General features: G+C 45.0%; 1 protein-coding gene across 5 annotated transcripts; it reads left to right on the forward strand.

The window, feature by feature from the left end:
* The first annotated feature begins 178 nt into the window (after positions 1–178).
* On the forward strand, positions 179–23919 carry MAX (MYC associated factor X). 5 transcript variants are annotated; one of them, XR_014242987.1, is made up of 6 exons: positions 201–416; positions 1144–1170; positions 8549–8656; positions 21018–21141; positions 21622–21706; positions 22391–23919. XR_014242987.1 is itself a non-coding variant. In XM_082386726.1 (5 exons), exons 1-5 carry the CDS (start codon positions 381–383, stop codon positions 22576–22578), a joined length of 483 nt encoding a protein of 160 aa, XP_082242852.1. In that variant the 5' UTR covers positions 179–380; the 3' UTR covers positions 22579–23919. The 5 variants fall into 5 exon arrangements, 4 of the variants coding, with proteins under 4 accessions (XP_082242852.1, XP_082242853.1, XP_082242854.1 ...); XM_082386726.1 differs by lacking the exon at positions 21622–21706 and having other exon boundaries at positions 179–416; XM_082386728.1 differs by lacking the exons at positions 21622–21706; positions 22391–23919 and adding an exon at positions 21404–21613.
* Positions 23920–25614: the final 1695 nt, after the last annotated feature.

Genomic DNA, 25614 nt, shown 5'->3' on the forward strand with positions numbered 1-25614 from the left:
GCAGGCGCTCTGGGCTCCGTCAACAAGCCGGGCTGGCGACGACTGTTTACAGTTCCTTATGGGATTTGTAGTTTTTCTGGAGCTAGCTGGGCCGTCAGTCAAAGGGACAAGAACTACAAGTCTCGGCGGCCCCAGCGTGACGAGCCTGGTCACGTGGGAGGGGGCCGACCGGGCGTGCGTGCCGCCGTTGATCCGGTGCTGCAGTGAGGAGGTGGTTCTCGCCCGTGTTGTGTGTGTGTGTGTGTGAGTGAGAGAGCGAGTGAGTGAGTGAGTGTGTGTGTGGGGGGACTCGGCTTGTTGTTGTCGGTGACTTCCCCCTCCCCTTCACCCCTCCCCCTTCCCCGCCGCCGCTGCAGTGGCCGCTCCCTGGGCCGTAGGAAATGAGCGATAACGATGACATCGAGGTGGAGAGCGACGTGAGTCCTGGGGCTTCTTCCTTCCCTTGCGGGTTGTCAGGCGGGGACAGCGGCCGGGGTTCTCAGCAGGGCGACGGCGGCAGGGGGCCGGGCAGCCGCCGCCTCCTTCCCCTTCCTCACTCTGGGCCGGGACCGCCTCCGTCGCGCTCCCGGCTCGCTCTCCTCCGGGCTCTTGGCCGGAGCGGCCTTCTGGGACTGGAGGTGGGGAGGAGATACGCGGCCTCTGGGACCCCCACCTCCCCCGGTGGAGGAAGGTGATGCGGCCTCCCGTTCCCACCCTATCCAGTTCAGGATCCGGGGGACAGGGACGGGGTGCGCCCGGGATCCCATTGTCCGGATCCTGGGGAAGGGCACCGCGCTTAGGACCTGCTCCCTTGGCCCGCGACCCCCTCCTCCCGTGACCCGCGGCGGATCCTGGCGGGTGAAGGAGGGCGGAGAGGGCTTGGGACTGCCCAGACGCCCTGAGCTGGGTGCGAGGAGAGGAGACAGTGCTCTGGACCCCCTCTGTCCCGGGTCGGATCCCGGAAGGAGGGGCGGCGCTCGGGACCCCCCTGCCCCGCTACCGGATCCCGCTAGGGGGGATGGGGGCGTGGGATGGGGAGGGGGGGGTAGGGCTGACTCCCCACCCGCCGCTTCCTCTGCCGCCGGCATTTTCTTTCTTATTATTGAATGTGAAGTGTAAAAATAACTTCTATATTTTCTATTTTTTTTTTCTCTCTTATTCCAGGAAGAGCAACCGAGGTTTCAGTCTGCGGTACGTCTCCTACTCTCCGTTTCATTTTCATTTCCGTTCAATTCTAGTCCTTTTTGGGGTCAGAGAGAAAAAGAGATCGTTCTATTACTTTTAATATTGTAGTAAACTCTCCTGTTAACCGCTAAGGTGAGGTGGGGCCTTGTTCTGGGGTTCTAGGTGGGGGGGGAGGGGTTTGCAAACCTCATAATTCTAGGTTCTCAGGTGGTGAGGTTCAGTGACTGTAGGTGAGTGAGAATTTGTATGCAAGGAAATGAATCCTTCTGTAGGTTTCCGCTGGGGGCTCTAGCTGTCACTATAGAAGTGGGGAATGAGAAACACATCATGCTGAAGTAAATTGTAGTATTATTTCAGGGAAAAGTGGCCAGATTGACTTAGGAACAAGTAGGTTCTAAACCGTGTCTGCATAGTTGTGTGAAGTTGAAGCCACATGCAGTAATCACCTTTAACCAAAAGTCACGTGACTTCTGTAGACCTATGGAATGTAGCACAACCTGGTATTATTCTAATGCAGAAATTGGAAATGTAGAGGGGCCAAAGGTTGAATGTGAACGTGTCACATTCAGCCGCTTATTGTGGTCTGACTGTATTTGAGTTGAAGGAGCAGTATAAGGACAATAAAAGAACTGTTGAAATAAAGTGGCACTGTAGAGAGAGGTTTGCTAACAGGTGATGGTTGAGACCATACCGTGTTGTCAATAATTTCTCAGAGTTTGGATGTTAATGTTCTCAGTGAGTGTATGGTTCTGTGGATTAAGACAGACACAAATCTCATGTCCTTGGAGTGTGAGATAGTACTATGGGTGTTCCATGAATAGATTAGAGGGAGAAAAAAGAATAGAGAAAAAATAAATCAGAATCAGAGGAGAAGAGAAATGAGTAAACCATAGCATCTAACATTTGACAGATGGGAGCAGTAGGAAGTGTAGAGAATGAGGGTCCAAAATGTAGATGTCTCTGGGGGGCCCAGGCAGTGAGAGGGTCAGGAATAAAGTAGAGAGCAGAGGTGAGGACTGGGGTACTAGAGTGCACATGCCTCTTCTAAAAAGGCAGCCACTAAAGTCCAGTGGGTTGCTGTTATGTGGGAAAGAGGGCTTAGTGTTGTCTTACCTTCCTATTTTAAAAGAAAGATTACAAATCCAGACTTTCATGTTATTTTTCTGATTTTTAAAATTATGAGACAATCAAGTTGTTTAGGGGCTTGTTAGAATTTGCAAGATGCCACTTTGAGACCTCTGGTCTAATAATTTCATTATCACAGGATAAAAGCAAGCCCTCTTAATTGTACCTGCTCTTCATTAGAGCACAGATTCTAAGGTTGTCGAAGGAGTTAGGCATTTAGAAAAACTTTACTTATGGAAAGCTGATATTTCCATAAAATCCAAGAATGCAGTTGTTCCAGGGGTTTTAAAATTATCCCTGGGTACTAGTCACTAAAAAAGAATTTGTTTTGTTTTATTTTTCCTTGAAGTATTTGAAGACAATACTTTGAATATTTGAAGTATTGTCAGATACTTAATATTTATACATACGTTTGAAAATTAAATTCCTTTTTTTCATTTACTATTATCCTTAATAATGTAAACATGGAATTTCATGTTTGGAACACAGTCTACTTAAAACATTTTTTTTCTCCAAGTCTCCGGTTGTAAAATCTGCCCTAGGGCTTGATCAGGATTGGAGGGTAGGGATTGTTTAGGCTTCCTTTGAAGAATCATTATTTAAATTGGAATTATATTGGCTTTCCAGTGAGATAAGGATGTTCTTTGTGAAATTTTGGCTTCCAGTTCTTGAGCGCTTTCTGCTTTTCAGAATGCCCGTCCACATGGCTGTTGATGTAAATCGTTTTATTAAATTATGAAAATGTCCCCACTCTCCTAGAGTGCTCATCTCATTGTCTGGTCTGGAGGTTTTCAGTTCGCTGTTAAGGTGCTTAGGATTTTTCCCTTTGATTTTGGAGGGTGGGCACAGGGAGTGGTTCTGACCCTTTGTTTTTAATTTGACACATCTACTTGCTGAGATATTTAAATATTATCTGTTACAAGATAATCACAATGGCATAGAGAGAAGAAGCAATAGACAAATTTCGTAGCATATCAAGCAATTATTGTGAACACATAGGGTAAAAAGGATTTTTTTTTTCTGTGTGACTATGTTTATTTCCTGACATTTAGTATAGATAAATATATATTTTTTTAATTTTGGGGAAACGGTTCTTAAGCTTTGCCTTAGTTCAGAAAAGGGTGTGGACTGTGAACAACCAAATATTTAGGACTGCAGAAGAACTTTTAAAAAGTTATTTTGAAACAGTCCTGTGGGTCCTAATATAAAAAGAGGTATTCATTCATGTTTTATAATGTCACTGCCATAGCTACAGCCTTACTACAGAAGAAATGTAGGATACTCAGCAATAACAGAGTTAGGAAGTCAGGCGAACAGTAACAGAAAGTGAAACTGATTTGACGAGTATTTTTTTCTGTTGCCTCAGTGCGAACAGAAAACAACTTCTCCGGTGACCAGTAAGCTTTGTTAAAGGAAGTAATCCCAAACAATAATTTTTATTATTAAATTCAATATGTCTCAGAATCCCACTGATATTATCTTATTTTTATTATTTTTTTGGAGGGAAAAAGTTGCATTTCAAAGACAGTTTTCTGGGGCAGGTATATTTCATGCAAGGTGATCTTTGTTCTGTTTCTGCTTGGGGTTTTTTTTTTTTTTTAAAGAATGAATGTATACAAGAAACGTAGGGTTAGTGTGTTAGTCGGAAACCTAAGACCTTTTTCAGCTTATCCTTCATGACAGCTGCACGTGTTTCAGTTACAGTATATCTTTTGGGGGGGTTAGAAACAGATTTGTACAATTCTGTTTCTGGACCTTTCTGGTATGAAATATTTCTAACTTGTCAGAGCTCTTTGTTTCTTTAGAAATTGCAATGTATTCAGAAGGGAATGAGCTTGGTCACCTTTGAGATTGGAATTTACTCAGGAATTAGTTGCATGGCAGAAGTGCTACGTGATACATGTACTTGGTGTCTGCTTCAAGTGTTGACAGTGATGTGGACGCCAGGTTTGGCTCCTAAAAATACCTGTTGAAGGGTGTTCTTATATTTAAAAGTCTTCTTTCAAGATTCCAGTAATGGTAAAATAGTTGATCAAGGAAAATGGGTATAGTATGATGGCATATTTGGATGATAGCGTTCCCAAGTTTTTTTAGGCACCAAGTGATTTTTTTGAATAGCCTGGAAAACACATGTATGTATTGGATATTAAAAATGTATACCAGGCAGTCGGCTTCAAGCAGGAGAGGTGTTGGGAAGTTGCAATTTATATCTCCTATTAAGGACCTTTGTGAATTTCTCATCCTAGCTGCCCATAATTTCATGTTGCAATTTTCATGTTGATTAAAGTGAATTAAGTTGCTTAGAAATTCAGTTTTATTTATCCTATTTGCTTCCCATCAGAAGTAGTAAATAGATCTTTTCTGATGAGAATTTTGAGCCTGTATATTTCCAGTTTTAGTGTTTAATAAGAGTAGCTTATTAAGTAATCATAAGCAACACTATCTTCTTTCTAAAATATAGCCTTTAAATTTCTTAAAGGCAGTAAATGTTTACTGGGCAACTCTAATTCCATATATGGTGGGAATTTTCTATATTGGAATTGAGAAGATTCCCCTTATAGATGGGGTTAGGTGTCACGTGACCTGCAAGAGAGGACATTGCTCTGGAGAACCTTGGTCATACTTGAATAATGGATCATTCATTTCCCCTTGTGATTTGCCTACCTAGAACTTGCAGGAAATAATGCTGCTGACTGATGTAATGCCTTGAAGGAAGATGTATTCTCTATGCAGTAAGTTGGAAGGAAATAATTTAAAGAGATTTCTTCAGTTTTGAACAGCCCTCCTTAGCTTGAATGACCTACTGCCAGTTTAGCAACTTCTTGGCTAACAAAATAACATTTGCCTTCAACATTTAACAACACTTAAGATAACATGTGCTTGTTAGTGTCAGAGATGGACAAATTGTAGGTGAAGATTTTTATTCTGGCTGCCAGTATGGAAAGTTTGGTGGAAATAATACTGAGAGGCTGAATAAAAACCTTGGCAGAGATGTCAAAGCTGGAATTGATTTGGTGTCGGAGTTCCTGTTGAGCATCTGTGGGCCACTCTTAAGATCACACGGCTCTTTAGTATTTTTGTTAGCCTAGGATGCCCTGAAGGAAGGGTTGTCTGCTGGAAACTGCAAATCCAGCGTACTTAAAGAGTGACAGCATCCAGCCACTGCTCCTGTAGGACGTATAGGGGAGGTATTTGTGGGCCTGCTGTACAACCCAAGAATGTTTCTGTTGTCTCCTAGAATTTGTTTGGTATCACCCGTTTTCATTATCAAACATCTTTCTCAGTATAGTTGAGAGAAAGCTGACTCATCTGAGTTGAGCTTTATTTGTTCAAGACACACAATTGTTTGGCCCTTCCCCACCTGTTTTTTTTTTTTTAAACTACTTTTGAGTTTGTGGGAGGATCTCAGGTGCCTTACACTGGGAGTCTTCAAATCTTGTCCCTTTCAAAAAGGGTTGCCAGCAAGCGAAGATAGTTAACAAAGCAGTGATAAGCCTGGCAACTGGCCCTCCATTTGGATGAGTTGCAGGGGAAGGGAATTCATCCGGCTGGACATTTGGAAATGTTTCCCAAACAGAATTCTCAGTCTTGTGTAAAGGTTTTTCATATGTGTAAAGGTCCTTCAAGCCACTAGAGGTATTATTTAGTTCAGAGTTGCCTGGAATTAGGCATGTTAGTTCTGCATGTTTTTAACTTGCTCTTTCAAGTGAGGCTGGAGAAGAAGAAAAATACATCATTGCCATTGTCTCTGAGAGCTTTAAAATGGACTCTGGTTAAGTGTAGCAGCTTGGGGATGGACATGGCAGCAGGGATTGGTCTAAGATTCCACTCTTCTGCTGGTTAAATTGGGCCTGGAACCACCACAGAAATTCCATCCACTACTTTGAGAACAACAGTCCCCAGCCCAGGCTTTCTACCAGGCAGTGGACTGCTGCCTTTCCTTGTTGAGCCAACTTCTCAAACTTGGCTGGCTTCCCAGATGAGAAGCCAAGATTTCTGCTGATGGTCCACAGCCAAGTTCACTTACAATCCTCTAACCGAAAGACTTGTCCATTTGAGTCCTTTCAGGGCTCAGTGAATGGGAAGGGGGTAGTGCATTGTGGGGATGATTTTGGTGTTAAATTATACTTAGCTCCACCCTTCTAGTGCAGGCCTGAGTGAAACCAAGTCCAACTTGATTTTAGCCATTTGAGATTTGCAGGACTCTCCCAGAAAGAAAACAGACAATTAGAATTTTATTTGTATCAACAAGAGGGATTGTGGGTAACTGGTGTCACTGCTTCTGTGCACAGCTCTTAAGCTGGGAGGAGGGCCAGGAATCAGGGTGATTTAGTAGACAGGAGTATCTTGGGCTGCTGCTGGATACCAAAGCTGGGCGATTATTTTGCATGTAAATAAACCCTCCTAGGGAGTGTGTAGCAAACACAGGAGAGACAGATAGATGCCAAATGCCATCTCTCAGCCCTCTAAGTCTTTAGTCTAAGACCCAGCCAACTTACCTATGTATCAACAGATGACTAGAGGGAATGGTAAGTTAGAAAAGGACTAGGTACTTAAATATGTTTAATTCTTTCAGGCTATTCATACTGCTGATAGAAGGCACCTGCACTTTTCTTGCTCTAATGCTGTATGATACCTTCTTCTAGCCTCAGGTTATCTGATCATTCCCTCCGTTTCCCTGTAAATTCCACATATCCCTGGAGTTCAGCAGACACTCATTTTTACAGAGAATCCAGGCGTAAGATTAGGAGAGCTTTAGAAGTGTTCCAGGCGTCTGTCCTGAAAATAAGTGCTATGCCATGGAGAACCATGGCTGTGATGGGAACCATGTGTCCAGTTCAACAGAGCTATAGGTGAGGTGTGCTCGAGAGACCAGGAAGTGACTAAAATTACCACAGCTGCTCGCAGCCTCTTCTTCCTCTGTAATGACTCAGACTTTTAGGATTAGATACTAGAATTTCAAGTCCTTTCATTCCTATAACTCTTGTCTATAGACTTTTGTCCGAACATCTTGTCTAGTATAAAGATTCATTTGAGGCATTCTTATGCTAAGCCAAGTTATTTACTCCTGTTGCTTCATTTTTAAAATTCCTGGTGCTGTGTCTGGGTAGATTAAAGCTACCTGAACTTCCTCTGTACAGACTTCCTCTTTAGGTTAGCCCAGTGCAACCTTGTGTATTGGGGGTAAATTCTCAGAGTATAGTATTTCCCATAATTCCCGGAGCGCAGATGTGAAGTTCTTGCTTCGGGTTAAGTGAGCGTTTGTGCTTCGTTGGAGGGACCGCCCCTTTAATGGGGACCTGCCAAAGCTCTCTTGCAGTGTTCTCCAGCACTGTCTCTTCCACCTGAAGCCAGTGTATTTTGCCACTGATTACTTGGCAGTCTCTCTTCCTCTCCAGCTGATTGTTCTTTGTGATTCTAAGCAGGACAGGATAAGGAGTTTGGTCTGTGGGTATTTAGATACCGCCAAATAAGCATGACACGCCACAGGTGCCTGAGGAGATGTATTGAGAATATGTGAGTGTCAGAGGTTTACTGTCTGAGAACCGCCTTTCTGGCAGCCTGTGTGAGGGAAGCCCTTGGCTGAATAGCACCTTAGATGCACTTTAAAAAGTAGGAGCTCAGAATGCAGTTGGCGTCTATATCAACTCTGTCATAATGATCGCAGATTCATGCATCTGGGTTTTCTAGAGGTTTTCGTTTCTATTGTATGATTTGGCAAGAAGGTCTTAAAACTAGTACCTCTTAGCGAGCTGGAGACCAGAGCAGACTCATGGTGATGGTTTCACATGGAAAGAAACACTGCACCAGTGACCTAACTCCTTTCCTGGGTACCCACCATGGGGAATCTCTTACAGTGGGGGTGATCACATCTTATGAAGGGGCCCACTGCAGCTTTTCCCTGGTCACCTCCCAGCCGTGGACTGGCGGCTGTTGTGTCACATAAGTAAGTTGTGGGAGAAAACTGATGCTGCAGGAGAGTCACACTTTGTCCCCATGAATAACTTTTATTTTACTTATGCATGAACTGGATGCATCGAGCTACTTTGGATGTTCCTGTCGAAAGCCTTGCTCACCCCTTTCTCCCCCTTTAGCAGAGCCTAATCCTGGAGACTCCTAACTGCCCACCTCGACAAGTCCTTCCCAGTCCAGTCACCTGGGACAGCGCTGACAGCATATACTTCCAGGCTGTACCCACTCACCTGTACCAAGCAGAAGGACTGACATCACTAATGTGCTCTTCCTCCCATTCTTCCAGGCTGACAAACGGGCTCATCATAATGCACTGGAACGAAAACGTAGGGACCACATCAAAGACAGCTTTCACAGTTTGCGGGACTCGGTCCCATCACTCCAAGGAGAGAAGGTGAGTTTATTGAGAAAGCTGATTAGCTTAACCACCACTAACTTGGAACTCACTGTGGGGTTTAGCAGGGCACTCACCCTTCTGGAAAGAAATGGAGTCAAGGATATTTGGGTGACATGGTTTCCTTAATCTTTGATTCTTCGGGGAGTCATCACACACCTTACCTACTGTAGTTCATCCTTAGCAAACGATGTCAGATGTAATGGAGCTGCTTGTTAAGACATCAGTAGGAGCTCTCTTTTAAAATTAGTATTATGTATAATAAATTACTCATTTGAGAAATTATTATAACTATACAGTGTAATATAGAGAGTAGCATACAGTAGTTTGGGATAATGCTAAGGATTCCTGAGGTCAGTGATTCTCTGGACCTCCATGAGAATTCCTTTTATATGGTTCGAAGTGAGTACTTATTTTAAATGAAACCTCCCAGGAATGTATGTGAACCAATCTGGACACCAGTGATCTCCCAGTCCAACAGTTATTACTTCAAAGGCATGTAAAGAGCATTTTAAATGTGGGACTTGAGTAAAGAGACATGTTCATATGAAATGGAAGAAAAAAATAACTACTCTTCTTCCACCATCCCCCTACCCCACTGGTGGCCTTCCAGAAACTGTTTTCCCTGGAGAGGTAGGCACCAGCTGTTTCTACATTTGAAAAACAAAGTCCGAAGCTTTGAGTAAAAAGTCTGTGGGTTAGGGTCACTCCTTGGAATTTGGAGAAAATATGTGTTTGCAGAGTTAGTTCCGTCCTTGACACACAATATAACTGACTACTCTATGCAGCTATTCAGTGTGTAAGTGGCAAACTTGGAAGAAGACCTGTGTGTTTTTGGTTTTTGGTTCAATAATGCAGTGTTAAAGAAGCAACCGGAAAAAAAAGCAACCATTTTAAGAAAAATTGTTGCTTTCAGGTGGGCTTTGAATGGCTTTCCAGATTTAGCTCTGTGGTAGGAGTACTGGTTTTGTTTGGTTATCCAGAATTAAACTTGGGACCATTATGGTTTCATTTTATTTATATTGCCAGTCTGGTAAGCCACGTGCTTTATACCTTATCTGAGGTGTGGCTGTGTGGCTAAAGGATGGGGTAGGTCTGACCTTTATGAAAAACATAAGACAGGCCATGTAAATACCTAGCATTGCAAAACCAGAATTTGCCCTGGGTTAGGCCTACTTAGTATGCACTTGGCTTAATGGCCTTGGACCAAGGTGCTTACCTGGAATAACAGCATTCCTGGGTACGACACGGTTAAGCACCACAGGAAATCTTTATGATGGGGAGAGAGGCTCACCCTTTTAGTCAGAGTACACATGTACAAAGGATTATCTCTTGTGTTTGTCTGAACTATTGACAGTAGGTGCTTATTCATATGCCATGGTATCAATTAAAGTGGCTTCGGTGAAGTAAATGGACAAGAGCTGCCTTTTTCTAAGTCTCACATCTAATCAGGAGTGGCGCCGGGGCAGCGTATCCCAAGAAATGGCCTGTGGATCACCCCCATCAGAATCACTACTGAATCTGTCTTTCTGGAGGCAGGCCTAGAGATCTGTATTTATAACCAGCAGTCAGGTGATTCTTAGGCTTTCTTAAGTTCAAGAACATTTTGGGAGAGGTCAGTCTTAAAAGCTCAACTATACCTTTTTCTTTATCCAGTCTATTTTACATCGTCATAACATTCTTCCTTAAGTCCTTAAAATCACATTACCCTAAATCCTGTTGTCTCCTTTCTTCAAGGAAGATGACAGTTTGAATTTGGTAACCTTACAAACCAAACAGTTGTCATTCTTTGTGGCCTATTCATTTATTCACTTACTCCATTCAGCAGATACTTACTGGGGGTGTGCTGCATACCAGTCATTGTCCTAGATGTGGGGAATACGGCAGTGAACAAAGTAGACAAAAGCAGAAGCTCTTAGTGTGGTGAGGAAAAGATAGAAAATGAACTAATAATTAAATATATATATCAGATAAGTGCTATGGAGAAAAACAGGGAAGGAAGGGTTGCAGTTTTCATTAGGGCAGACAAAAAAAACACACTGGCAAGGCAACATCTGAGCAAAGACTTGAAGGAAGTGAAGGAAAGAACCATGCATCTATCTGGTGATTAGCATTCCAGGCCAGGGAAGGCAAGTGGAATAGTCCAGGGGCAGGAACCTGGGAGCATTCCTGGGCCTGTCAAGGAGACAGAGGCCAGAGTGGCTGGAGTAGAGTGAGTGAAGGGACTGTGGCAGGAGATGAGGTCAGAGAAGTAGCAAGACTAGGGGAAAGGAGTGGTCGAGGGGCCAGGTTTCTTCTAGCTGATCAAAGCCCCAGTGGAAGTTTACCAGGTGCCTTTCTGATTTCAGAATGCTTTTGTGTGTTCCAGTCCAAATGTTCATGTTGAGCATGAATAAAGGAAGTAAGTGGCTGTTAGCTCTGGTTGAACCCCAGCCCCTTCCCACTAAGTTCCACAATCTTCATTATTTTCCTTCCCCGCCAACACTGTTTCACAGGTGCTGCAGTGAGTCTAACAGAATACTTTGGTCTCTCAGACTTCCTAGTTCTCCCTAAATGTTGCAGTTTTTTTTTAAGTGGTATTTGAACCAAAGGGAATTGGGTAACTCTTGATTTGGATTGTAGTAATTAAGGTTCTGACATTATGTAAATAATCATGAAATGATCATTTTGCCCTGTGAGTTTTGGGGGTGCTCAGATCAGTTTCTTGAAGTGAAGGCCCCCAGTCTCCTTTGACTTGTTCACCTTTATGTTCCAGGTGACTTCTCACTTAGTATTTGGATTATCTGTCCTATGTGTTCTAATAAGCCTTTTGTTTTTTAAAAAGAAACTAGTACTGATTGAATTGGATCCTAACCAAGAATGGGGGATACTTGTACTAAAACAAAAAAAACCAAAAAAAAAAACCTTTAAATGTGAGACCCAAACTCTATTTATCCTTTTTTTCCTATATTTCTACTATAAAATGGTCACCCTTTACTTAAGTAAAAAATTCAGTATTACCTAATATCTGTATTGCAATGTAAAATGAAAGCTGCACAGCAGTTCTCTGAGATGAGTACTACACTATTATAATTGGGCGATTACTACTGCTAGGGCTCCTGCCATCCTTAATGTATCAGAGATGAGGAAACAGGCTCAAGATCAGTCTGTAGCTGGACAGAGACTAGAACTCAGCACTGCTGGTTGCCAAGTTCACTCTTTCTGCCCCACCATAGGGGTAAACAATTTAAGGATATTTTAAAGAAATCTTGCTTAAATTCTTATATCTTGTCTTTATATTGGGAGCTTCCCCTGGATAGGGTCAGTAATCTTGGCAGTATGTCATACTAGGGTTGCTACTAAAATATTACCCCCTGAAGTAGCATATGTAGACAACACCGAAGTGCAGAGTTAAGGGTCACTGAAAGTTTATAAATTTGTCTGAGTCCACGTAGCTGCTCTGAGAAATAGATCATTATGGTTGGCAGTCCAGCTGGGTTTTGCCATAGGTCACACTGTTCACAAGTAGACTCTTGAACTCTTGTTGCCTGAGTCTTTTGTTTCCCATAGTTTTTCAGCTGGACATGGAGCCCACAGGAAAGACGGAATGGCATCAGAACCATCAGCCAGTCAACCAGAGTAAGGGAGCAAGGGCAAGAACGACTGTGGTCCCACTTTTCAAAGGAAGACATTACTGTTGTTGAACAGAATTATTCCTTGTTTTGAGGGTCCTCGGTTGGGTGCTAGGGAGTGTTGCCCAGTGGCTTGCTGGCACTGCGCTCACGCTGTTATGTGGAGGGCAAACCTGGTGGCGAGCCCATCAGTCTGCCTTTGCGTGGGGCTGTAATTCTGTGCCCACCCCTGGTGAGTTGGACCCAGCACCTGCACCAGAGTGACTGTATCCAATCACTGTCTCCTTAGCATGGCTGACTTTAGTGAAAGAAGGTTCTGTTTCAGTAGTGCCATATGTAGCTGAACAGTGGTTTATAGTAATTTTTCATCTTCTGAGTCTCTTCCTAAATGCCTATTTATCATACTTCACTGCTCGCTCAGGCAGTTGTGCTCTGGGTTTCTCCTTTCTGGATAGAGCTATGTTATGTTAAAAAGAGATTATAACCTAAGATGAAAATAAAGAAGAAAAGTGTCTCTTCTAGTCAGCAAGTAAGAGTTCTTAGAGTCACTGAGTCAGAGTCCCTTTGCTTTAGGTGAGACTCTGAAGGCACTGCCTTTGCCGGCTCCTGTCACAGACGCCGGCTTCTGTCACAGACTCCGGCTCATGGTAGGTTCCCAGAAAGGAGCTGAGGAGTGAGAGCGCCATAGGAAACGGTGGGCTTGCTCAGCTCCTGGACGAAAACCGCCACAGCCCGCATGGTTGTGCTCACGTTTTTAAACGTGAGCACCGTAGAGGTTTAAGAGGTTTAATGCATGGTGTCTACTCTTGAGGATCTTGCTCTCTTGTTGGGGGAGAGGATTATACCTAACAATTAACAATAATAACATGCTGAGCATCAAGTAAGAGGTTAAAACACGGAGCTAATTTGTTTCATCTTCATTAAAGCCCAGTGTCCTTAACAGGTAGATGCTGAAACCAAATAGCCCCTTATACCAGGGAACATAGTAGTTCTTACTGCTGAAGGTCAGTCTCCCTGTTAAACTCACTCAGCACTGTGACCCGGGCTTATCCCAGGTGTAACTGTATACATATTTGTGTGGCTACTTGATGACTGTCTACCCGTCTCCCATACTACACTGTAGTAAGTACTGAAGGCAGGGAGAACATCTTTGGTCATATTTCTTCCCTTGGTGCCTGGCATACAGTAGGGAGCAGAGCGAGTGTTTATTGACTGAAGGAAGGAAGCCCTGTCTCCACCTGGCCTTGTTACACTGGGAGGAGCTCACTCTAGTGGACACCCTTTAAGGCAGGCAGTTCATTCAGCAGTAGTGTTTCTACATCATATCTGGGCTGCTAAAGGGGTTGTCTTTTAAATGAAATGTAAACTACAGCCCTACCCATTTCACCCTACTACTCAACAGGGTTATTACCTGGCCAGACTCCAACTTGGGCAGTTCTTTTATTCTTAAATTTTCTACATCTTAAGTTGTTGTCCATAGTTGTCCAGGTCTCCCTTAAGCTCCAGGCTCAGCAACTGTAAATGTACTGATTCACTGAATTCTTTGTTAAATGTATTTTTGCACTGCCAAAGCCTCCAAGGGCTTTTCAGTGCCCATCAAGGTAAGGACTGGCATTCCTTGTTCTCTGAATAAGGTACCCAACTTGCCCTCCTGCTTTTTCTGCTCCTTCCCTTATTGTGAAGCAGTGTACACCCTCCTCTGTTTCCCCAGGAATGTCATCTTCAGGTTTATCTGAGTTCTTTCCTTCCACCAAGGTCCCAACTCCAGCTTCACCACCCAGATGACATAGGGGTTTCGCAATGGAGAGACCCACTTACAAGGGCTCCTCAGCTCCCCATGTTTCCTGCCCATGTGCCTTCCTGTGTTTCTCCCCAGTGAGGCCTCCCCTGCCAGTCAGTCTCCACCTGCCCATTTTCAAGGGCCGTATCAAATGCCTCAGCACCCTGAGAACCCTGGGGTATCACTCTCCCTGACACCCCACTGGCCCTTTATGGGGCCTCTCCTATGTCTTCCTTTTTTCTGTGACAGTTCTTATCACCTAACTGAAGGGTGCACTCCTTGAGGGCAGAAGCTTTGTCCATCCTTCTGGAAGTCTCTGCACTACAGAGTAGGGGAGGGCTCACTCCCATAGAGAAGACTAGAGAGTCAGGAAACTCACCGCTTTTCCATCTGGAGATTTGAAAGAAGAGAAATTGGTTACTGGGCCTTCCCTCTAGCATTTCTCTTTTTTTTCCCCCTCTAACAAAATTGCAGAAACTTTGGAAAAATGGGAAGAAGAAAAACAGTCCTTCCATTCCTCTAACACAACTACAACCTTTCCTTTATTCTAAGATTCTAAGACAAGTGGTGTCCAGTGGAATTTTAATGTGAGCCACAAATAGCAGGTAAAATTAATTTTAATAATATATTTTATTTAACCTAATATACAAAAGTAAGTATGACTTCCATATATAATCAGTATAGTAAAAATTATTAGTGGGATATTTTATATTATTTCTTGCACTGTTTTGATAATCCAATGTGTGTTTTATACTTAACAGCACATCTCAATTCAGACTAGTCACATTTCTTTTCTTTTTTTTAATTAATTTTTATTGGAGTATAGTTGCTTCAGAATGTTGTTAGCTTCTACCGCACAGCAAAACGAATCAGCCATACATATACATATATCCCCTCCCTTTTGGATTTCCCTCCCATTTAGGATACCACAGTGCGTTACAGACTAGTCACATTTCAGTACTTATTAGCCACCTGTGGCTGGTGGCTATTGTGCTGGACAGTGTGGTTCAAAGATGCACTCTCCCCATCCCACACCCCATTTTAACATGACTGAAACTGGGTGCCATCTTAAAGTGGATGTTAAACAAAGCTCGCCCCTTTTTTTTCCTCCCCCAGCAAAGGCTGCTCTTAAGTCCATGTGTTTATTGATGGAGTCTAAGAAACAAGAGAATAATGGTGTTATCAATCTGTGTATTCCCCTCTGGTTTCTTCATACGCATGCTTTACATGGGTAAAGGCTATATAGCTTGATGCTGTCACATAACATGCCCTTTCCCCAAGTGATAGAGTGTTCATATTTAGCCATTAGGCATGTTTCTTTTAACCATTTAGGTTGCCTCCAGTCTTTTAACTTTATAAATCATGTAGAGATGAACATCTTGGTGCATGTGGCTGTTTCCATAAAACAGATTCCCAGAAGTTGGATTGCTGGGTCTAGTGGTAAGAACATCTGATTTTTTGCTGTATGTTGCCAAAATGCTTTCCAGGAGGATTGTTTTCATGTCTTCTTTCTTTTCTTTCTTTTTCAAGCAAATACTAAAGATTAGTCTTTTGGTATTGTTTTGAGAGTACCAATTTTACCACCACTGGAATTTTTTTTTTTGGAGGGGGTGACTAATTTAGTAGACAAAAGGTAGTAATTAATTTTGTATTTTGTTTATTGCCTGTGAGATTAAATCCTTTTCCGCATGTTTGTTTACTAGTTGTATTTCCTCTTTGGGGAAACCCTGTGCTCCCGTCCCTTGTGGTCAAAGTTTGATGGGGAAATGTCACACCTTCATTTCAGACTACCAAGGGCTCAAGATAAAAGAATACAAAGTTTGAAACATGATTTGTGTTGACCCTTAAACAAATGTCTGGCTCCCAGCTTTAAGCCCTTAATGGGGCATGATAGCTTTGCCTTCCCCTAGTAATCAAGAAAATGGTCCTTTGGGCTTGGAAGGGCCAGGCACAAGAAGCCTTTGAGGGGCCACATGGCTGTGCTGGCTCTGAGCCCACAGCCTTCCAGCCTCCCTTGTTGGCATTGATGGTGGTTCCATTTTGGAATGAACTAGTTTAATACAGACCTGAATTTATTGTGCTTTGATTTTTGTTTCCAGAACATGGCTTATTCAATTGAAAATGTACACCAGCTTTGCCCTAGGCCTCCCTTTACCTTACTATGCATAGAAGTTTGTGCAGGTTTCAGAAAATAATGGCTTTATTTTCTTTAAAATAACAAAACATGTCAGCTGGTGAGTCAGGCAGTAGTTCTTTTTTCATTCCCCAGGATGTGGCGTTTTGGTTCTTGGTGGAACAGGGCAGCTGTAGCATCAGCCTGGTAGGATCTGATTTTGACAGGAGGAAAAAATGATAAATACAGCAAAGATGACTGTTTCTCAGGTCAGCATTAGGACCCTAGGGAAGAGCAATGGTGTCCCTAATGTTAACAAGCTAGTACGACTCTTCTCTTCCTCACCTCTCCCCACCTGCTTTCTAAACAACTTGGATTTTTGTCTAAATAAACACAAAGATTTACAGCTCCAGAAATGTGTGGGACTCTTGCCCTATATGAAAAATTTTGAGAACCACTGCCTTAAATGGGATTTAATGACCTTGGATGTCATCCTAAACATCAATGTTAACTACTTCAAGAATCATTTGGGACCTTTAAAAGGTACTAATTAGAATCAAACTCTTGGCTTTGGGGCCTCTCGTGAAATAGGTAGTTGATGCTTGCTGCAGCACACGAGGTGAGTACACTCTTTGCCCAAACAGAGTTCTGTTTAAGTGGGTGCCTCTGGAGGCTGGGGTGGCCCTTTTCTCCATCTCCTTGCTGCTCTGGGCAGGGATGCAAACAGGCCAGCACCTGCGTCCGAGCAGGAGAGGTGGCACAGGAACCGCTGGGCCCCTCTGCCACGCTGGGCCTTCTCCGCTGTCCATTTTGGGTTTCCCCTTCTTAGGTAATGAAGCCAGAGCAGTGTGGGGGGCCAGCGTTTCCCCTCGCCCAGGCCCAGGTTCAGTCAGTTCTTTCAAGCTAACTTGCATCTTCTGGCTTTTCCTCTGTATTTGCTTCTTCTCTGCTAGGGGTCACTTTGAGTTTCACCTGCCTTTAAAAGAAAAAGAAAAACAATCTTCCTTCAATGCTGCTGTTATTACACGCTACTTTTTTTCCATTTCTTACTTTTTCAGCCTCATTCTAAAAACCAGTCTTCATCTTTGCTTCAGCTTCAGCTCACTCCTGCACCCATTACCTGTGTGAAGATGATTTACCTAAAATCACTCCTTCAAGGAAATCACCCTCACCAGGCTCTTCATTGACATCCTTATAGACAAATTGGGTGACTCTTTCGTAGTCCTTTTCTTCCTGCTCAGACTCTCCAAATTCCATTGATCTTCTTCATTAGTTCCACAGCCTCCTCTGTGGTCCCAAAATAGGGTGTCCTGGAGACCTGGGTTCAAATCTTGACTCACTGTTACCCACTGGTTATGTAATATCAGGCAAGTTACAGCTCTGTGCCTCAGTTTCCTCATTTATAAAATAGGGGAAATAACACATCAGAATATTGCCTGAGGGTGCCTGGCATTTAGTAAGTAACTCAGCTGCTGCCATTATCATCATCATTTGTATCGCTGTGTGCAGCCGTGGCTCTGGAACGCGATTGGGCAAGGGCGTCCAATGTCCTTTTGCGTGGCTCCCAGAGGGAAAGAGAAGCCTGACTGCCGGTGTGCATTAAACTGCTACCCAGAAGGCCCAATGCCTTTTCGGTGCCCTTGGCCATAGGCCATCCTGTGTCCAAACCATTAAAGAGATATGTTTCTGCTTAGAAAGGCAGAATGAGAATTGGTACCTTCGAATTGTAAAAACTAGCAGGAAAGAAATTATTCAGGTCCTTACTGGGTACCCAAAGGCAACAGTCAATCTGTGGACATGTTGACCTACCAAGTGTTATCTGCTCAGGGACACTCACACGAAGATTGCTGACTTAGCCGACTGGGCACGGTTTAGAAAACAGAAACCGAAAGCCCAGGGCCACTCCATAGTCCAGGCCATAAAGCCCAGGGTTCTTGCTGGCTTCATGTCAGCTGTTCACAGTATAAACTCATAAAGGCAAGGGCCTGCGCACACCTTAACCCTGTGGCAGGTCACATGATCTTGCATGGTTTGTAAAACTGGAAGAGAGGGGATTTTAGTTGCGTCTAGCATTTTCTACCTTCAACCTTTTGCTTTTTCTTCCCTGGACTAGATGCACATGTAAATTTGGGGGAGTTCTGTATTTTGTACTTTAAATTTTTTCTTGTGGGACTTTACTTCTTGTTGAGTACCCTGGAGGGGGCAAAATAAAGTTAATTGAACCATGCTTTTGGACTTAGTAAGTGGGGGTCAGGGATACCCCAAGTGGCCTAGGTGCTTCTACTTAGGCAAGGGGGAGTGTGTGGAGGAAGGGCGGTGCTTATTAGCATTCTGGAGGCTTCGTGCTGGGTTTATTCCAATCTGGCCTTCTATGGAGACCTCTTGATCCCAAGACACTGTTTTCTGAGCATCTATGAATTTTATCTTCATCCGAAAACTGCCTTGAGGTGGAAAAACTTCCATCTCTCATGGCATCTTTCTCTTTGGTTTGTTGTGCTGTGCTTACTTCTCCGTTTTCACTTCGTGGTTTCATGTATAAATATGTGAAGAAGAAACTGGGAGCACTCAGGCTGCTACTCAATGTGGTCATTTGTTAAAAAGTATCTCTGAACATTTGCAAGCGCCACCAGGGAAGTCCGCAAGTGCTCTCTTGTTCAGAGATTTTGCTTTTTTCCCTTGTGGCAGATGCAAGTGAGGAGTTAAATAAGGGTTAATATTGCTTTCTGGGAACAACAGTTAGTTGAAAACATAGGCAAATTTAAAGAGAGACTGCGATGTAAATATGCATAACAATTAGATCAGTGATGGAGTGCATAGAATTTGGAAGGCTAGGTGGAGTCTGAGAGAATTTCTCATCAGATAAGGAGTAGCCACGGAGAGAAATACTGTGTCTGCAGTCACAGAGCCCATTAACGACAGGACCTAGGAGGTACCCGTCTCCTGGATTCCTAAACTCTTCTCCCCAGTCTGCTACCCTGCCACCTGTCCTACAATACTTGTTTTTAATCCCATCTCTAGCATCCAGAGAGGCAGGGTATTTTAATTAGTCCCTTCTAAATATGTGCCCCCCCTTTTTTTTTTCATTTTATCACCTAGTAATTAACCCTAATAAGTCCCCTTTGGCAGAAATGGGAAACAGCTTCTGAAGCGGCCTTGTAGCCAGAGTTGCAAGCCCCCGTTGGTAGGTGCTCTCATTCTTTTCTGCATAAGCTGACTTACTCAACTAAAGAAATAGGCCTGGTCCTGTCCCCACCCTCATGCCCTTGCTTGTGCTATTCTCCCTGCCCAGAGCAACCCTTTCCCACAGATTCCACCTCAGTCTAACCCAGGGTTCACTGGTTCAGATAGGAGCCTGTGTGTGCAGAGCCGAGGCTAATGCCTGGCACTCAGAAGGTGATCACCCCAGCCAGAAGCCATCTTTCCCATGGCCTTTCTAATCTGTACTACTCAAGTTACACTTGTTGGTACTGCCCTGTGATTTGTCTGTATATAAATATATTTATCTCCTCAACTAGATAGTAAGTTAGCTTCTGGGCAGAAGAAGCCGTGACTAATACATTCTGTTTCCCCACAGTGTCTGCTCCGTGCCTTGTACGTAATTTGCACCAGATAAAAATGGTTGAATATGAACAATTTCCTTTTGAGGAAGTTGCCTTAAGGATGCTATAAGAGGAAAGCCTGGAAACTCTAGTACTTGTGAGGACTGGTGAATAAACCCAGGCCTTCCAAACCTCTCTGATACCCAGCCCTGCTGAAGTCTATGAGTTGAGATTGTCAGAATATACTACAGGTGGATTTAGTTTTGCTCGCCTGAGTGTGGCTGTTTTCTTTGCCATTTAAGAAGCTTTGCTCCAGTTCAGGTGCCTGAGGTGCCTCACCACCATACTTCGGCTACTAGACTACCCTGCCTTGGGCTTCAGTTCTCCTGGCTTTGTACCATTCCACCAGCTCAGCTGGTTGGCTGCCTGGCCATGAGTAACTCTGGCCATGTTTGCAACCTGGAGGGAATCTTCCGGGTACTTTTGACCTCCAGGGGCCGAGTAACCTGACATCCATTTTATTAGCTCATTAACTTGTTCCTCTGACAGGGCAGTGCCTAGGCTACCCACAGCCATGGTAAAGGTGTGGTTGCTTCCTGAAATGGCTCAATCCCATGCCCTTCCTGTGTTGACATCAATCTCTGACAGCTTTCACAAAATTCTCTTTAGCCAGAGAGGCTGAAATCATGACAAAGCAGCATGGCTCAATTGGAACTAGTTAACAACGGTCTGAAAGCTTGTCTGAAATCTAGGACCTTGATGAACAACATTGTACCCATTCCCATCCTGACAGCATTGTACCCATTCCCATCCTGAGCCACCTCCAGCTGAGATCTTGATCTTGTCTTTCTGGACCAGCTGCCTATAGCCAGGCCCTAGCAGAGAGTGAATGGCCTAAGGTCTCAGTTAAGTAGCATTTTAATGTTTTCAGAATAGCCTGGCTGAAGACATGAAAGCAACCTAAAGAACCAAAGTGGGTGGGCAGGGTACAAGTTCAGGAGTAAGATGGACCTGCGTTTGAATCCAGGCTCTACACTCTTTTATTTTGAATAAACCAGTAAACTTCTCTGAGCCTTGGGTTCCTGGTGGAGCTCCATCTCTTCAGAGAGAGCCAGTGAGGTAAGCTATGTAAAGCAGCTGGTGCCTTGACTGGTATAAACAAGATTCCCGATAGCACTTATGCCGTTTCCTCAGCCTTGTGCCCCCTCACCCTCCTGCTTCCATTCCCTCGTGCCGTCTTTGCTGAAAGGCATGGTTTCTTCACTGCGTGGACTAGGTCTTTATTTTGTCCCCTTTGCTTTTTCTCATATTGCAACAGGCATCCCGGGCCCAAATCCTAGACAAAGCCACAGAGTATATCCAGTATATGCGAAGGAAAAACCACACACACCAGCAAGATATTGATGACCTCAAGCGGCAGAATGCTCTTCTGGAGCAGCAAGGTGAGCAGCAGAGCTTGTGGGGCATCTGGCCCTGCTGTGCTCCAGCCAGGTCAGGGCTTCGCACCCAGGCCTGCTGAGTCAGAACCAGTTACGGAGCGTGTGCTCCTAAGCAGCTGTGGCCCTGCTTCTTGGGCCTGAGTAGTCGAGTGTAGAGCCATCCTGAGGAAGGACCTGAGCCCTCAGTGAGGGAACAGTGGAGTATAGGGGTTAGACACTGCAGACTCTTTTCTGACCTGCTCTCTCTCCCCTTCTTGGGGCTCAGGTGCTCTGCTTGTCGTAGGGGTCACACCTGGCATCAGGTGTCTCAAAAGAGCTATGAGGTCCCTGAATTGGAGTGTGCTGTGTAAGCGCCACAGAGGCTCCAGGTGTTCAGGGACAGTGAGCGCTCCCCGTTGTCAACGGTAGTCCAATCAGGGCAGCCTATGGGCCAGGCCCATGCTGTTCTCCAATGCTCACATCCGCCTTTTCCTACAACCACAGGGGAAAGCGAGAGCTGATCAAGTTCTTTGTTCCTGGGGAATTCACTTCTCTTCCTCCCTCATGGAAGATGCAAGTAAAAGGAAATGCAAGTAACCACCTGGGTTAGAACACCTCAAATAAACTAAACTAAAATAAATGGGTTGACCTTCCAGGCTCAAGATGAGCTGAAACGAGGGATGGGCAGCGGGAGGCGGCAGCGGGTTGGTTACCGGGCCGAGCAGCCTGCATGTAGGGGCTATGTGTCGGAAAGCCCAGGTATTCTGTGTGTATTGGTGACTTGCTTCCAAGTGTCCAGCTTGTCTTTCCAAGTGGATCTTGTACCTGAGAGCTAAGCCAGAACTTTTCTTTGGCTGATACATCTTCTGTCATCCTTTCCTGCTGATGTGTGGCCTTCACACCCTTGTGGAGCCTGGCATTGCCAGGCCAGCTTCGCTGTTATTGCACCACTGGGTCCCACGGGGAGCTCGTGCTCCTGTCTCTGTACTGGGCTTCCACAGCAGGACAGTGACATCACAAGCCTTCTCTTTAGGGTTGGGTGGCATTGCAGAGTGGCTGGCCACATCCACTGAGCGCTCAGCTCTGGCTGGGAAAGGCGGAGGGAAATGAAGTGTGCAGGTGGAACAGCCACCAGAAGGGAGTTACTTATGAGCCACCCTGAGCCTCGGGGGCCAGCAAGCCCTTCGGAAGAACAGGCTGGACCCTGACCTGAGACTCGGTTACTCCCCCAGTCTCCAGAAGGCTGTAACCCGCTCGCTTGGTTGCCTTTCAGTCCGTGCACTGGAGAAGGCGAGGTCGAGTGCCCAACTGCAGACCAACTACCCCTCCTCAGACAACAGCCTCTACACCAACGCCAAGGGCAGCACCATCTCTGCCTTCGATGGGGGCTCAGACTCCAGCTCGGAGTCGGAGCCCGAAGAGCCCCAAAGCAGGAAGAAGCTCCGGATGGAGGCCAGCTAAGCTCCACGGGGCAGGCCAGCAATAAAAACTGTCTGTCTCCTCCATCGTCTTATCCTCCTTTCAGTTCATCTTTAAAACCCTCAGAACCATTTAAGAGACTCTTTATTTTTTTCTCCTTCTCTTTTTTTTTTATTTTATTTTTTTTTTTAATTTTATTTTTACGTAGAAGCTCTTGGACAACAGCTCTCGTTCTCCTTCCCCATTTCCACTATTTTTTTTTTTTAACGTTTCCCTTCAGGGATTCCCTGTCCCCACCAGGAATATTCAAACCAAAACACCCCAACTTGGCAGCTTTTTCTGTGGAGGACAGACGGCCGGCCAGACCTCTGAGCACATGGTGTCCTGACCACCCACCAGCTCCTCCAGCCCTGCCGGGCGCATGTGCCCGGGGGACTCCTGCCCCTCCCAGGCCTCTCCTCCCGGGCCACCCTCACCGCTGTTTGATAGACTTTGTGAATCTGTGGACTGCTCTACTTTAAGAAGATGACCAGTTTGGAGTAATCAGAATTATTCCCCCTTCTTTTTAAGGATTTTTTTTTTCCCCTAAAAGGCTATTTATCGCTCCTGTTGAAAGACCAGATCCTTGAAGAAGTTTGTGGTATAAAAGGAAGTGGGGACAGATTTGCAGCGCAGAGTCTTTGGCCTGTTTCACTCCTGCTTCTCTCAGCCAGCCTTAGGGAGGGCCGCGTGACACTCGTGTGGTTTGTGGGGGGCAGCAGCAGTGAAGCGGTAGCCGCCAGGGGGTGGGAGGGGGCGGGACAAGGAGGGAGGGTCGGGTGGGGTAGAGGTTTTGTATTGAGGGCCAGTGATGATGTTTTGATATTTATTTCCTGCTACTGAAATTTGAATCTGAGTGAATTGTCCCTATTTCTGATGATGTCGGTATTGCAAAACGACAGATTCATAAAGTAATGATCAAATCTTCCTTTCTTTCCGTGTGTATTTCTAAGAAATAGAGCCAACTGATTTTCTATGTAAATACCAAGAGCGGTTCACCTCATACTAAACCCACACCCCAGTGCAGACCCCTCCCCACCCTCGTCCCCCTCCCCTTCCAGCTGTCCTGGAACCTGTCCCCATTATGTGATCCAGCCCTGGTTCTGGCTGCGGTCCGCAGATCCCAGTGAAGGGTTTTGTGTGTTTAGGCCTCATTTCTTTGTCTTTTTCCTACTCTGTTCCTGGCATTTGCTGATTTCTAGTGTATACTCTGTAGTCTCAGTCTGTGTTTGATTCCATTCCATGGAGATAAAAAGTATGTTGTACATACTGCTGAAGAATTGTCTTGCAAGTTAAGGCTTCCCCTTTACTATAAGACTATAAATAAAAACTTATTTTATCCTTCTTGGTGGTGGTGTCTTCTTGCCCCGGCAGAGGCCAAGATACCTTGGTAGAGGGAAGAGCCCCCTGGAGGCCTGGGGGCCTGTGTGGGAGCCTGAGGGAGGAGCCTGCAGGCTGGGCGCGACCGGAAGCCAGAGTGGTTCCCTTTGTGTTCTAAGGGCTCAGTCCAGCCTGGGCAGGGGAGGGTGGCTAACCCAGTGGGGGTGACTTTGCTCATTGGATAGAAGCTTTTAAGGTTGCAACAGGGATGGGGTTATCCAGGGCAACATTTCTGGATCCATTTCCTGCTAAATAAATGACCCTTGGGGAATTGGTAGCCCGGAGCTGTGAGTTTGGGTTTCTCCTGGTAACGAAACGTCCAGTCCAGGGGTGACTGGTATGCTCTAGGACTTTCCAGTTTCTAGAGAGTTCCGACATGGTAATAGGAGGCAGCAGTGCTGCCACGGGCTGGAAGTCAAGGAGGCTTCAACAGCATCCAGTTAGCTCTACGTGGGCTAGGGACCAACACCGGCCTGAACTCATTTGACCTTGAAAGAAAGGATTTATGGCCAGAATACAGCTCAGCTTTGGTTTTCCTGTCTGGCTGACAGGAAATACTGCTGTTCCTAGTCCAAGGGAGGGAGAGAAGTCAAATCAGTTCTTTGATTTGTCACTCTTTAGAGAGGTGGTGCTGGGGCTCCTATCAATTGGATGTCAAATCCATGGTATCTCGTTTTGGTTAATGGGAGTTGACAGGTGGTGGTGGATCATGTTTCCATAAGAGGCATTTTTTAAAAATATATTTTATTGAAGTATAATTGAATTACAATATGTTAGTTTCTGCTGTACAGCAAAGTGACTCAGTTATATATATATATATTCTTTTTCATGCTTATAAGAGGCATTTTGTAACGTGATCAAACCAACCCCCAAAAACTATGATCGCGATAAGGAAAACAAGGATGCTGGGAGAGAGCAGTATCCCATTTATTCAAGTCATTCTTTTTAAGACAGAAAGAGACACGAATAAGGGGGAAAAAAATGGGAATGAGAGGTCAGGTGATTTCCTAAGCCTTCAAAGTTAGTATGATTTCCTCCCCTTTCATTGCGCTTTACTACATCCCTTTGTATATCTGGACTTAATTGTAGATTCCATATTACACACAGTTGGCTTGGTCAGGCTGGGCCTCAGAACCAAGCTGCAGCTGCGGCCGTGTTGGTGAGGAGATGCAGTGTGAAGCAAACAGTTGAGCCAGCCCTGGGGTAGGGGACGTCCCCGAGAGCCAGTCCCTGGCTCCAGGATATTGGCCGGACAAGGGGTTGAGTTTTAGGCTTCTCAAAATTTCAATAAACCAGTTGGAAGAAAAGGGCCACAACAGGATAGCTGATTCACCTGGGAAAATCCAAACCACCTGACTGACAAGTGGTGGAGGGGAGGCGGTGCCACTGGGAGCAGCTGCCTGGAAAGGAGAACCAGGTAAGAGCAGCCGGGCTGGAGGTTGTGCTTGCTGAAGGGGACAGATGAAAGCCACAGCTAAGTTCCTTCTGGTACGCGTGTCTAGGAAGCCAGTGTATGTCCTCCATGTCACCAAAGTTTGACCACGGTTCACTCAGTGAGGTTATTCTCTGTGGCTGTTTCTCGGCACTGCGCTCTGGACCGCCCTGGTGAGTTGCTTGGTCCTGTGAAAAGCCACCTCTTCTTCTTGCAGAGGTGAGCTT

The sequence above is a fragment of the Balaenoptera borealis genome (genome assembly GCF_965194805.1).
Source record: "Balaenoptera borealis genome assembly, chromosome: 3".
NCBI lineage: Eukaryota > Metazoa > Chordata > Mammalia > Artiodactyla > Balaenopteridae > Balaenoptera > Balaenoptera borealis.